At 37.5% G+C, this 15,320-nt stretch overlaps 1 protein-coding gene across 1 annotated transcript; it reads left to right on the top strand.

Annotated features, from left to right (window-relative positions):
• The first annotated feature begins 1,811 nt into the window (after positions 1 to 1,811).
• On the top strand, positions 1,812 to 2,738 carry LOC127678070 (olfactory receptor 5B3-like). The gene has a single exon (XM_052172888.1). It carries the CDS (start codon positions 1,815 to 1,817, stop codon positions 2,736 to 2,738), a length of 924 nt encoding a protein of 307 aa, XP_052028848.1. The 5' UTR covers positions 1,812 to 1,814.
• Positions 2,739 to 15,320: the final 12,582 nt, after the last annotated feature.

The raw sequence follows: 15,320 nt of genomic DNA, 5'->3' as shown, positions 1-15,320 counted from the left end.
AACAGTATGCTCTTGTGAGAAATTTGTAAGAGAAATACATCCCTATAATTGGTCCATTTTATATTGGTCTTAGTGATTTTGGAATGCTATGACAATATGAAAGAAATCATAATTAGACAGAAAGAATACTATATGTCCAAATGAAAGATGCCTTTAAAGTAAGAATTTTAAGAAGGCTGAGTCACAAGAAAGAAAATATAGCAGCAGCAGAAATCAGTGTATTCTGAGGAAGCAGGAACATTCTGGAGGCTATAGTAACTCAATGATATGCTAGGAGAAAGGGCAACATGGTAAGAAAAGGGTCAGTGTCACCTGCAACGGAAGTCCTCCTTGCTAGCCTCTATGTAAATCAAATCAGTAGAAAAATAATACCACTCTCCTATCCAAACCTAACATGAAATCTGACACTCACAGAAGAGCTGAACTGCAATATTCTGCTATCTTTTATATTGCTTTCTTGGCTTCTTGCAGTAATCAGTTATGATGTCTGGATCATACTGATTATCTATGTTGCTTTGGTCAGGGAAAGTAGATAAGGTCCAATGAATCCTAAGTAGTAAATGGACAAAAGTCTACATCTTCAATAGTTAACAATGTATGTACTTATATCTCAGAACTGTGTCTACAAGTATAATTACAAATAACTCTGATAACACATGAGTTATTCCAGCACATCTACTTATCTTAAAGATATGCTACATTCCTCATCTAGGAACCCAGTATTTTATGTTTGGATTTTATTCTGATTAATAAAACACTTTAGAACTACTTTCAGAAGGAAGCATGAAGACAGTATTGTTGTTTTTTTTAAAAAACAAGTATAGTCAAGCAGCAAATCTTGTAGCTGCTGGTAGCAGGAAGATGGAGAGCAGGGATGGAGAACACCTTGTGCTTTTTAGTTAGATCCAAGAAAGTTACCATATTCAAAGTGGTGATCCATAGATAGATGTATTCAGTAGGAGGAGGAGGAGGCATGCAGAGGAAGACTATAAAAGCTCAGAGAATTTTGTAACATATGATGACATTTTACCATGTAATAAAATACAGATAAAGAAAATGTGCTTATTGCTAAGCCATAAAGCCAAGTTCCAGTATCACTACAATCAATGGTTTCATGTCCCAGAATAAAATATTGTACCAAGAACACATACTGAGAAAAATAAAGAGACCTCTATAACTCAAATAATGCTGACTTTTTATCAGGGTGGACAAATAATTGCAGCTTAAGCTATTTTCAATTTAATTACAATTCAGTTTGGACTCTGAGAATTGGAAATCAGTATATGATATATATTGTCATGTGCCCAAGGCAAACTATGATATTTTATCCTTGAGTAATATGAATAAATGATTCAAATTTTGTACTTCACAATTTACATGAATGTAATAATCACCAAATTATAATATCATTGGGAAAATGCTTGGAATGGACATATAAAGTTGCTGTCTAAAAAAGTCTATGAAAAGTAACAACAGAGAATGTGAGCTTTGGCTGAGCTCAGAAGTGAATTGAGAAATCATCGACACATCACTTTTATCAAATTGGTAAATAATCTCAATACTATATGTAGATGATAAATGTTAAAATTATCTATTAATAATATTTAAAGTCCAGCACATGTACTTCTCTGTAAAATAACTACATAAAATTTGATTTGGTGAAAGAAATATTGTAAACAATTGCAAAGTATAGACTTTTGCTCAATCAAATCAATAGTCCACATTTACGCTTTTTGATTTTTATTCAATTCTTTATCATCATATTTCTCTTTTCCAATGTCTATGAAAAATCTAATGATTTAAAGGTGACACTGATGGAGAACAGTACAGAAGTGACGCACTTTCTTCTGGTGGGACTCACTGATGACCCAGGCCTACAGTTTCCCCTCTTCGTGACATTTCTCCTCATCTACACCATCACCCTGGTGGGAAATCTGGGAATGATCCTGCTGGTTGTCCGGGATTCCCGTCTCCACACACCCATGTACTTTTTTTTAGGTAATCTGTCCTGGGTTGATTTTTGTTACTCCTCAGCAGTCACACCCACAGTCATGACTGGGCTACTAATAGGAGACAAAATCATTTCCTATAATAATTGTGTTGCTCAGATGTTCTTTTTTGCTGGCTTTGCTACTGTGGAAAATTATCTTCTGGCCTCAATGGCCTATGATCGCTATGCAGCAGTGTGTAAACCACTACATTATTCTTCTACCATGACTACCAGCGTATGTACAAGTCTTTTGATAGTTTCCTATGCTTGTGGTTTTCTGAATGCCTCCATCCACATTGGGGACACTTTCAGTCTTTCCTTCTGTAGGTCTAATGTAGTTCATCACTTTTTCTGTGATGTTCCAGCTGTCATGGTTCTCTCTTGCTCTGATAGACATGTTAGTGAGCTAGTTCTTGTTTATGTAGTGAGCTTCAATATCTTTGTTGCCCTCTCTGTTATTTGGATATCCTACATATTCATTTTTATCACAATCTTTAAAATGAAATCAAGTGCTGGATATAGAAAGGCTATATCCACTTGTGCCTCACATTTCACTGCAGTGTCCATTTTCTATGGGACAATCATATTCATGTACTTGCAGCCCACTTCCAGTCATTCCATGGACACTGACAAAATTGCATCTGTGTTCTACACCATGATCATCCCTATGCTGAACCCTCTGGTTTATGGTCTGAGGAACAAGGAAGTTAAGAGTGCATTCACAAAAATATTTCAAGTGGCAAAATAGACTGTAGTGTTTTGCTTTTATTGTTGTAGGATGAAAGATAATTCTCATTTTTCATCCACATGCAATTTAATTCCAGAATGGGTTATCATATTTCTGTAAATTTACTATAAATAAAAAATACTGTATTAGAATCATAGCTCTGAGATTTGTTTGTTAGGTGTTCTTAACAATACTCATGTGAATAATATGTATGTGTTTTTAGTGGATAATTTATTAAAATTCATCTTTCAGTAAAATTTAGAAAATTGTTTTCAAAATTGAGCATAATCATCTATCTATGTATTTGATGTACTTTGACTCTAACAAACCTTTATGAATACTTGTTATGCTGATACTTTCTGACAATTTTCATCTCATTTTAATACCATTTTTATTACTGCACTGATTGTACAGTGATAAATTGTATAGCTTAGTTTTTCTAATACAGGACAGGATAAGAAATTATATATTACCTTTGTAATAAAACATTCTAGCACAACTCATTAAAAAATGTTGGTATTTTATATATTTCTTTGATGAGTGTTTATATCACTGTGATTCAACCTCACTTTTATGCATTGAACCCAGACAATTTTAATTATATTCTTACACTGTAGGCAGACTGTACTTACTAAGAAGTAGTGGTTCTAAACATATTCTTTTCAGTTCTATGAAATAAATAAGAATGATATTATCTCAACTGGATTTTTTCTAAGCTCCACCCTATGATTTTCAGGATGGCCCTAAAATTTTCAGAGAGAGACAGAGAGAGAGATAGAGACAGAGAGACAGAGAGAGACAGAGAGACAGTGACTGAGACAGAGACTGAGGGGAGAGAGAGAGAGAGAGAGAGAGAGAGAGAGAGAGAGAGAGAGAGAGAGAGAGAGAGAGAGAGAGAGAAAGAGAGAGAGAAGGGATCAGATAATTCTGATAATTCCTGACTGGTGGTCCTTTTTTGTTGTCCTTTTTAAAAATCTTGAATATAATCTTATTGTTTCAGAGGAAAACCTGAGTCAGGCAAGTTGTAAATCTTGGCAGCTGCCTAGGAGACTGTAAAGGAGAGAAGCGAAAGAGAAAACCAGGCTGTTTGCAGTGGTGAAGTAGAAATGGAAGTGTGAGTCTTCAGAGAACCCCTACATTATCAGGGAAACTACACTTAGCATCCATGGATCTGACCTTTCTTCACCAGGCCTACATCAAGTACAGATTGTTAGAAACACAAACATCAAGCCGGGCGATGGTGGCGCACGCCTGTAATCCCAGTACTCTGGGAGGCAGAGACAGGCGGATTTCTGAGTTTGAGGCCAGCCTGTTCTACAGAGTGAGTTCCCAGACAGCCAGGGCTATACAGAGAAACCCTGTCTCAAAAAAACCAAATCCCCAAAACAAAAAAAAAAAAAAACAAACAAAAAAAAGAAAAAAAAAGAAAAAGAAAAAGAAAAAGAAAAAGAAAAAGAAACACAAGCATCTTATTATTACAGGAAATATACCCCCAAGAGTGAGTGTTAGTTAATGAAATGAGGAAAAAGCCCATCAGGTGATCTGCCATTCTAGTCTCTGAAACTTTTCATAGGTCAATTATCGAATACCATCGTCTCCAAGCTGGTATATGGAAGGCTTTCCTCATTGCTTTCTCTGCCAGTTAGAAGAAGCCTGGATATGGAACAATTTCAAGTTTTACTCTGACCTGAACTGAACATGCTTATATGTTGTAGGAAGATTAGATGGCTAAGGGCTTCCTGTTTTTCCTTGTCAGCTGAATTATTTCCAGTTGGTCTTTATGTTTGGGCCCTCAGTCCCCATTTTTCTGTTGTATCAGCTTGGATTGGGATATGCATGCTACATTGGAGCAATCTGTGAAACTGAATCATATGGGTCTAGTCTCTTTGAAGCTGTCTAGGGTACAGATTGTCAGGAAAAAATCTGAGGCAGGTAAGTTGGTGGAGCAATCTTCAGTTGATTAGAAATCTGCTGGGATAGACAGTCTAAGGACAAAAATTAAAGATTAGAAGGTTATATAAAATATTTTTATCTTTGGTGTACATCTGAAACTTTATGGTAATGGTTCTGCTACCTGGAAAAGGGGAGTCCAAGACCAGCTAATGGCGTAGAGCACTAGGGAAATGAGGAGAGAACCAGGGACAGGGGGAGTGATCCTACCCTCTGCAGTAAACAGGTAGGGAAATTATGTTCATTGGCCAGAATACTTATTTACAATACATTTGGCCTGTGAGAATAGGATTTAAGGTGATTTCTCGAAGCTTATTATTATTTAAGCTTATAAGAAGAGTAATTAGTATTAAAATGTATATTCTAGAAATGACAGTAGATTTATGTCTCTGAGACTTAGTAAAGTTTGGAAATCCAAAATGTGAGTACAGCAAAGGAAAGAAACTAAAACAGTTTTCATACACTTTAGATCACTTTCTTAGACTCATACCTTAAATCAAATGTTTACACCCTCACAACTTCCTTAATCTTCCATATACACAAACATTAAAATACTTCCTTAGACTTTTATACCTTGTATTTACAGATTTTAAAACTAAGCGTTTATATCCTCAGACCATCCTAATTTGTATTTACATTTCTAAAATTATTTTTCTTAGACACAATTTCAGACCTCTATAACTTAGCAAGTAGGAAAGGGATGTGGTTATATAGTGAAGGTAGGGTTAACTTGTTGGCATATATTATCTCCTGGCATGAGCTTCAGGTAAATTTGGAGGAAGAATAGAAATGGTTCAATATTGGAGTGAAATATTTAATGTAGGTAGAGAATAATGTCCTGTGTTGAAGGAAAGTTAGGTATGTTGTTATCTAGACTATGTAGTAGAGTAGCCAGGAAAGAAGTAGGCTGAGTTCCATGAATAAAAAGGCAGCTTCACAGGCTGTCATGTTGGCACTACTATTACTGACAATGGAGGATTCAGGGTGATGTGCCTTTCAATGAATCAAGACAGTTTGAGAGGATAAAATAGAGACATTTTTAAGAGCATATGAAATATCAGGGTTATTTTGATTTGCATTGCTCTGATGATTAATGATGTTGAACATATCTTTAGGTGTTTCTCAGCCATCCAGTCTTCCTCAGTTGAGAATTCATTGTTTATCTCTGTACCCCATTTTAATAGGGTTATTTGGTTATCCAGAGTCTAACTTCTTGAATTCTTTGTACATATTAAATATTAGCCCTCTATCACATGGAGGATTGGTAAAAATCTTTTCCCAATCTGTAGGTTACTGTTTTGTCCTATTGACAGAGTTCTTTGTCTTACAGAAGTTTGCAATTTTATGAGGTTCCATTTATCAATTCTTGATCTTAGAGCATAAGCTGTTGGAGTTCTATTCAGGAAAATTTCCCCTGTGCCAATGTGCTTCAAGTTCTTCCCCATTTCCTCTTCTATTAGTTTCAGTATATCTGGTTTTATATGGAGGTTTTTGATCCACTTGGGCTTGAACTTTGTACAGGGAGATAGGAATAGGTCAATTTGCATTCTTCTACATGTTGACTGCCAGTTGACCAAGCGCCATTGAAAATAATGTCTTTTTTCCCCACTGGGTGGTTTAGCTTCTTTGTCAAATATCAACTGACCATAGGTGTGAGGGTTCATTCCTTGGTTTTCAATTGTATTCTATTTATCTACCTGCCTGTCACAGTACCAATACCATGCAGCTTTTTCCACTATTGCTCTGTCAGAGTTGAATTCAGAGATGGTGATACAACTCACAGACCACATAAATCTCAAGAAGAAGGAAGACCAAAGTATGCATACTTTGATCCTTATTGGAAAGTGGATCAAAATACCCATGGCTCACACTCAACCAATAGAATATGTATAGGGTCCCAATGGAGCAGCTAGAGAAAGGACCCAAAGAGCTGAAGAGGTTTGCTGACTTTCAGGACAAACAATAATATGTACCAAGCAGTACCCCCTCCAGAGCTCCCAGGGAATAAACCACCAATTAAAGAGGACAGATGGAGGTACTCATGGCTCCAGCTACATATGTAGCAGAATATGACCATTTCAGACATCAATGAGAGGAGAGGCCATTGGTCCTGTGATGACTTAATTCCCCAGAATAGGGGAATTCAAGTCAGGAAATTAGGGAGGGAGAGTGAGCAGGGGGAGGGAGATAGGATAGGAGGTTTCAGATGTTTAACAAGGAAAGGGGATACCAATGGAAATATAAATAAAGCAAATTTATAATAAAAATAGCATACAGAAATGAAAAGAATTCGTAATTGAGATGGCTTTTATGTATAGTGATCCTTGTTTCTTCCAGATAGCCAAATACAAGATATGGAAAGAATATTTGGAATCTGTATGCAGCATTAGAGATATATTTTCAGTAATTTAGAAAGCTCTTCTTAGGGTTATTAATTTTGGGTAGAGGAAAAGAGGCATACTTGATTGACTATAGCATTGTCTGATAACACTGTATATTGCACATAATGATAGTCATTTGACAGGAATAAGTTACCATCCTTATTTTAAAAATGTGTGCAGAAGTGGCTGTAGGAGTCTCTTGTACGTGAAAGAGATGAGGAAGAGAGCTTGAAAGAATGTTGGGCAGGAGTGAAGATCATAATGGGAATTTTGGAATAAAAAAAACATGGATGGATTGAGGGGAGGACAGGTAAGAAAGAAGATTAATAAGGGATATTTTTATTCATTTTACATTCAGATCATAGCCTCCATCTGTCATCTCATTCCAATCTCACCTGTTACCAATCCCTTTCCCAATTGAGCCTCTTTCTTTCTCCTAAACCCTTGGGTACCACAGCACTCTGAGACATCCAGTACTATAAGGAATACCCACATCCTTTTGCGGGGGGAGAATGTGTACTTGCTTACAGAACTCTTTTATTTAATTATATATGTTTATTTTCTATATTCTTTGTTTACATTCCAAATGATTTCCCCTTTCCCAGTTCCCCCTCCCCATATGTTCCATAAACCTTCTTCTCTCCACTCATTCTCCAATCAAATCTCTCCTTTTTCTCTGTCCTGATACTCCCCTCCAAAGTTAGATCAAGCCTTTCCAGGATCAGGACCCTCTCCTTACTTCTTCATGGCAGTCATTTTGAAGTTAGACCCCAGGGAACCAAATAACACTATTAAAAAATGGGGTACAGATCTAAACAGAATTTTCACCTGAAGAAATTCGGATGGCTGAGAAGCACCTTAAGAAATGCTCAACATCATTAGTCATTAGGGAAATGCAAATCAAAACAACCCTGAGATTTCACCTCACACCAGTCAGAACGGCTAAGTTTAAAAACTCAGGAGACAGCAGTTGTTGGCAAGGATGTGGAGAAAGAGGAACACTCCTCCACTGCTGGTGGGGTTGTAAGATGGTACAACCACTTTGGAAATCAGTCTAGAGGTTCCTCAGAAAACTGGACATGACACTTCTGAAGAACCCTGCTATGCCTCTCCTGGGCATATACCCAAAGGATTCTCCGGCATGCAATAAAGACACATGCTCCATTATGTTCATAGCAGCCTTATTTATAATAGCCAGAAGCTGGAAAGAACCCAGATGTCCCTCAAAGGAGGAATTGATACAGAAAATGTGGTATACTTACACAATGGAATACTACTCAGCAATTAAAAACAATGAATTCACGAAATTTTTAGGCAAATGCTTGGATCTGGAAAATATCATCCTAAGTGAGGTAGCTAAATCACAAAAGAATATACATGGAATGCAATCTCTGATAAGTGGATATTAATTAGCCCAGAATCTCTGAATACCCAAGGCACCCACATCCTTTTTGACTGATGCCCAACCATGCAGTACTGGTAGAGGGAAATGAATCTAACAGCAGACATCAGAATCTGAGAGTGCCCTTGCTCTACATGTTAGGTGACCCACTTGAAGGCCAAGCTGCGCATTTGCTACACATGTATAGCGGTTCTAGGTTTAGCTCATACATGCTCCCTGGTTGGTTCCCTAGCTTAGTGAGCCACCATGGTCCCAGGTTAGTTGACTCTCTGAGTCTTCGTGGCATTCTTGAGCCCCTAATGTGCTCACATCTATCCTCTGCTCTTCCACAGGACCCCCAGTGCTCCCCATGCTGTTTGACTGTGGTACTCTGCATCTGCTTCCATCTACTGGTGAATGAACCCTCTCAGGAGACACTAGATTCCTGTCTACAAGCCTATCAAAGTATCATTAATAGTGTCATGGCTTGACTTTCTCACATGGGATGGGTTTCAAGTTGTGGCAGCCTTTTGTTGTTCCCTAAGTCTTTGATCTATCTTTATTCCTGATTCCCTATAGCAGTCGAGACAAAATTTGTGTAGAAATGTTTGAGGATGGATTCATGTTTCCTCCTTTCTCTGGAAATTCTTGCTGGCTACATGACATGACCACTTCAGTCTCTCTATATCCCTCTAATGGGACTCTCATATAAGGTCACCTTAACTGCCTTCCCATGTGCACTTTTATCCCAGGTCTACAACTGTGGATTTTCATTTTCTTTCACAGTCCCCTTACCTATCCCCTCACCTGATTACCACCTCCTCACTTTCTGAAGATGATTCCTCTCTCCATCCACTCTATTATTGTATAGTTTCCTCTTGTGAGTGATATTTGTGTGTCCTCTCTTGGGACCTCCTTATCCCAGTTTCTTTGCTTCTGAAAATGTAGCATGGTTGTCCTGCAATATGGATAACATCCACATATTATTGAGTGGATGTTACCATATAACTTGTGGGAAGACTATTTGTCTCTTTCTGGTTCTGGATTTACCTCACTCAGGATGATAGTGTTCAAGTTTCATAAATGTGCCTAAAAATTTTATGATGTCTTTTGGTTTTAATAAGGGAATAGTCTTACATTTTGTAGAAATACCCTATTTTCTTTATCTGCTTTCAGTTGAGGGACTCTAAGTTGTGAAGTGGAAAATTCTGTTCATGCTATGTGGTGAAGACCCATGTGATATGTTGATGAAACAGATTTAAAAGGTGTTTTTCTGAGGCATGACTTGTGGGAGGACTTATGTTTGGAGAGAGTATAAAAAACAACAGTGATGGGGTGATTGCATTACTAGCTGTGCAACAGTTTTTGTTAGTCCTGCAACTTTGCTGATCTACACAAACATTGAGAGAGGTACAGCAGAGAACTCCTGGCATTCAGACTGTCCCTGCTTGCTCCCAATAACAAATGATGGTAAAGTAGGTGCTTAGTGGTTTTCGGTGGATTAGGACACTGTTGGTGATTTGTGTTTGGTTACAGATTTGAACTGGACCATTGGTGTCCTGACAAATGGAGTTTAGAATCACTCAAATAACTACTTCTATGCAGGTACACATCCATTTGTCCTATTTATCATCCTTTCTCCCCTACCCTTGAGTGGTGGGTTAGAAGAGGAGTCAATGCATTTGAGAACACATATTTTTAGTAGTTATTTTACTCATTTACATTTTGAATGTTATTCCCTTTCCCAGTTTCCCCTCCACAAGTCCCCTATGCCCTCCTCCCATTCTGCCTTTATGAAGGTGCTCTCCGACCTGCCCACCCACTCATGCCACAGCAGGCTAGCATTCCCCTATTTTGGGTCATCAAGCCTCCACAGAACCAAGGGGCTCTCTTCCCAGTGATGACAGATGAGGCAGTCCTTTGCTGCATATCTACCTGGAGCCATGGTTATCCCCTGTGTACTCTTTGGTTGGTGGTTTAATCCCTGGAATATTTGGAAGTTCTTTTGGGTTGATGTTATTTCTCTTCCTATGAGGTTGCAAAATCCTTCAGCTCCTACAGTCCTTGCCATAAATTCCCCATTGGGGCTCTTCATGCTTAGTCTAATGTTTGTCTGTATATATCTGCATCTCTATTGTTTCAGCTATGAAAGAGCTTCTCAGGGGACAGCTATATCAATCTCCTGTTGGTACTTCCTGACATCAGCAATAGTGTCTGGGTATGTTGTCAGCAGATGGGAGGGACTCCTAGGTATGGCAGCCTCTGGATGGTCCTTCCTTCAGTTTCTGCTCCACTCTTTGACCCTGCATTTCCTTTGACAGGAGGAATTCTAGATTAATAATTTTAGCTGGGTGGATGGCCCCATTCCTCAACTGGAGACCATGACTATCCACTGAATATGGTCTCTACAGGTTCTATATCATTTTTGTTGAGCATTTTGGCTAAAGTCCCCTTTGTTGGTTCCTAGGGACTGCTTGGGTCCCTGGCAACTGGGACTTTCTAGTGGCTACCACCAGTACCCTCTCCTCCACTTCCACACACCTATATTCAAATTCCTGACACTGTACTTCTCCCCAATCTCCTCCCATATCTGAACTGGCACCATTTCCCCCCGACTCCTCTATAACTCTCAGACCCCTCTTTCCCTCTACTTCCCAGATATTTTTTTTCTGCCTGATGAGTACTGTGATAGCACCCACACTTTGGTATGATCTTCTTTCTTCTAGCATATCATATGGTCTGTGAGTTGTATCTTGGGTATTCCAAGCTTCTTTTTGGCTAATATGCACTTATCAATGAGTAAATAGCATGTGTATTATTCTGTGATTGGATTACCTCACTCAAGATGATATTTTGAAGTTCAATCCATTTTCCTGCAAATTTCATGAAATCATTGATTTTAATAGCAGAGTAGTACTCCATTTTCTGTATCCCTTTGTCCCTTGAGGGACATCTGGGTTGTGTTCACACTATAGCTATTATAAATAAGGCTACTATGAACATGTTTCCTTGTTATATGTTGTGACATCTTTTGGGTCTATGCTCAGTAGTAGTAGAGCTGACTTATGAGGTAGAATTATCTCCAATTTTTGGAGGAACCATCAGACTGATTTCCTGAGTGGTTATACCAGCTTGCAATCTCACCAAAAAGAGAAGAGTGTTCCACTTTCTCCACATCCTTACCAGCATCTGCTGTCACCTAATGTAGAGAGCCATATTGAGGTGATATGCCACCTGGCAGCAACTTGCCATTGACCAAGGTGAAGTTCCTCTCCCAGCCTTTGAGCTGGAATTCCTGTGCTAACCACTTCCCCTCTACCCAGGGTGAAGCACTAAGACTAAGGTGAAGCCCATTCTCCAAAGACCTGTAGTTTCCTAAGAGGCACTATCCACCTGACACTATCCACCTGCATAGCAAGTCTACTAGTTCTGAAAGACTTTCCAGCCTTTGGGGGAAGGGCCCCCTCATGCATATATATATACATATACACCTCAGGTTTGTTTTGATTTGCATTTCCCTGATGACTAAAGATGTTGAACATTTCTTTAAGTGCTTCTAAACCATTTGAAATTCCTTAGTTGAGAATTCTCTGTTTAGCTCTCTATGCTATTCTTAATAGGGTTCTCTGCTTCTCTGGAGTCTAACTTATTGAGTTCTTTGTATATTTCAGATATTAGCTGTCTATTGGATTTATGGCTGGAATAAATCTTTTCCCAATCAGTGGATTGCCATTTTGTCTTATTGGCAGTATCCTTCGCCTTACGGAAGCTTTTCAGTTTTATGAAGTTCCATTTGTCAATTTTTTATCTTAGAGCATAATCCATTAGTATTCTATTCAGGAAATTTTCCCCTATGCCAATGTGTTCTTTCCCAATTTCTCTTCTATTACAGTCATCATATCTGGTTTTATGTGCAGGCCCTTGATCCCCTTGGATATGAGCTTTTACAAGGAGATAATAATGAATTAATTTCCATTCTTTTACATAATGATTTCCAGTTCAACCAGTACCATTTTGTTAATTTTTTTTCTTTTTTTTCACTGGGTGGTTTTGGCTTCTTTGCCAAAGATCAACTGACCATAGTTGTGTGGGTTAATTTCTGAGTCTTCAATTCTATTCCATTGATCTACCTGCCTGTTTCCATAACCAATACAGTGCAGTTTTTATCACTATTGATTTGTAGTATAGCTTGAGGTCAGATATGGTGATAATCCCAGAAGTTTTATTATTGTTGAGAATGGCTTTTGATATCCTGGGTTTTTTGATAGTTCAGATATATTTTAGAATTGCTCTTTCAGTCTCTGTGAAGAATTGAATTGGAATATGTATGGGGATTGAATTGAATTGGTAGATTGCTTTAGGTAAGGTGTCCATTTTTCCTATGTTAATCCTGCAAAGCCATCAGCATGGCAGATCTTTCCATCTTCTGAGGTCTTCTTCAGTTTCTTTCTTCAGAGATTTGAAGTTCCTGTTATACAGATCTTTCACTTGCTTGTTTAGAGTCATATCACAATATTTCATATTATTTGTGACTATTGAAAAGGGGACCTTTTCTCTTCTTTCTCAGCTCATTTATCTTTTGATTATAAGAAAGCTACTGATTTTTTTGAAATAATTTTGTTTCCAGGCACTTTGCTGAAGTTGTTTATCAGTTATAGCAGTTCTCTCATGGTATTGTTGGGTCACTTATGGATGATATCTTATCATCTGCAAAGAGTGATATTTTGAATTCCTCCTTTCCAATTTGTATCACTTTGAACCATTTTGGTTACCTTTAACAGTTATTGCTAGAATATCAAGTACTATATTGAATAGATAGGGGAGAGTGGGCAACCTTGTCATGTCCATTATTTTAGTGGAATTGCTTAAAGATTCTCTCTATTTAGTTTGATGTTGGTTCTTTGCTTGCTGCATATTACTTTTACTATAGTTAGATACGGGCATTGAATTCCTATTATCTCCAATACTTTTAGCATGAAGACATGTTATATTTTGTCAAAAGCTTTTTCAGCATCTAATGAGATTATCATGTGGTTATCTTGTTGTAGTTTGCTTATAAAATGGAGTTAACAGATATCTACAGAATATTTCATCCTAAAGCAAAAGAATATACCTTCTTCTCAGGACCTTACCTTTTCCAAATTTGACCATATAATTGGACACAATCAGGCTTCAAGAGGTACAAGAAGATTGAAAAAATCCCATGCATCCTTTCAGATCAACATGGACTAAGTCTGATCTTTAACCAAAGCAACAAAAAGAACAGGAATCCCACACACACATGGAAGCTGAACAACTATATACTCAATGAGCTTGGGCAGGGAAGAAATTAAGAACATAATGAAAGGCATTTCAGAATTTAATGTAAATGAAGGAACAATATAACCAAACTTATGGTACACAATGAAAGCAGTGCTAAGTGAAAAACTCATAGCTCTCAGTACTTCCATAAAGAAAATTGGAGATAGCATACACTAGCAGCTTAACAGCACATCTGAAAGCTCTAGAACAAAAAGAAGCAAATACACCCAAGAGGAATAGGGCACAAGAAATTATCATACTGAGGGCTGAAATCAACCATGTAGAAACAAAGAGAACTATACAAAGAATCAACAAAACCTGGACTTTGTTCTTTGAGAAAATCAGTAAGTTATTAGCCAGACTAACCAGAGTGCATGGAGACAGTACCCAATTAATAAAATCAGAAATGAAATTGGAGACATAACAGCAGAAACTGTGGAAATTAAAAAAAAAACTTATTAGATCCTACTTCAAAATTTATAGTTAACCAAACTGTAAGAGCTAGATGAAATGGATGATTTTCTTCACATATACCAAGTACCAAAGTTAAATCAGGAACAGATAAATAATTTAAACATTCCCATAACCCTGAAGGTAATAGTAGCAGCCATTAAAGTTTACTCACCAAAAAGTCCCCAGGACCAGATGGTTTTAATGCAGAATTCTATCAGACCATTAAAGAAGACCTAATACCAATACTCTTCAAACTATTCCTCAAAATAGAAGCTGAAGGAACACTACCTAAGACACTCTATGAAGCCACAGTTACACTGATACCTAAACCACACAAAGACCCAACAAATAAAGAGAAATTCAGACCAATTTCCCATATAAATATTGATATAAAAATACTCAATAAAATTCTTGCAAATTGAATCCAAGAACACATCAGAACAATCATTCACCATGATTAAATAGGCTTCATTCCAGGGATTCAGGATTGGTCCAAAATACAGAAAACTCTTTTATTAATTTATTTTATTTATTTAGGTTTTAAATAGTTCTCCTTTCTCAGTCCATCTTTCAGAGTTCTTTACCCTAGGTTGTCTTCCCTTTGCTTCTGAGAGGATGCTCACCCACCAAACTACCCTTAACTGACCCTCCTGAATCCTCCTTCTGTGAAGTATCATATTTCTACAGGATTAGATGCATTATCTCCCACTGAGGCCAGAAAATGAAGTCACCTGTTACATACATGCCACGGGCAAGAGAACACCCCATGTATTGTTTTTGATCATTAAGTGTGCATGTGAAAGATATATATATTACAAGATTTTAAAGTCCCTAAAGAATGAAATTGAAGAAGACCTCAGAATATAGAAAGATCTCTCATTAATATAGTAAAAATGCCCATCTTACCAAAAGCAATATACAGTTTCAATGAATGAAATCCTCGTCAAAATATCCACACAATTCTTCACAGACATGGAAAGAGTAATTCTCAACTTCATGTGGAAACAAAGAACCCAGAATGGCAAAGACAATTTCCAACAAGAAAAAAAAAATCTTTTGGAGAATCAGTATCCTTGATCCCAAGCTCTTCTACAGAGCAATAGTAATAAAAACCACCCAGTAATGATACAGAGACAG

This window comes from Apodemus sylvaticus, chromosome 1, assembly GCF_947179515.1.
Source record: "Apodemus sylvaticus chromosome 1, mApoSyl1.1, whole genome shotgun sequence".
Taxonomy (NCBI): domain Eukaryota; kingdom Metazoa; phylum Chordata; class Mammalia; order Rodentia; family Muridae; genus Apodemus; species Apodemus sylvaticus.
Note: the sequence above shows the minus strand (reverse complement) of the source record. Positions and strands in the feature narration are given on the sequence as shown.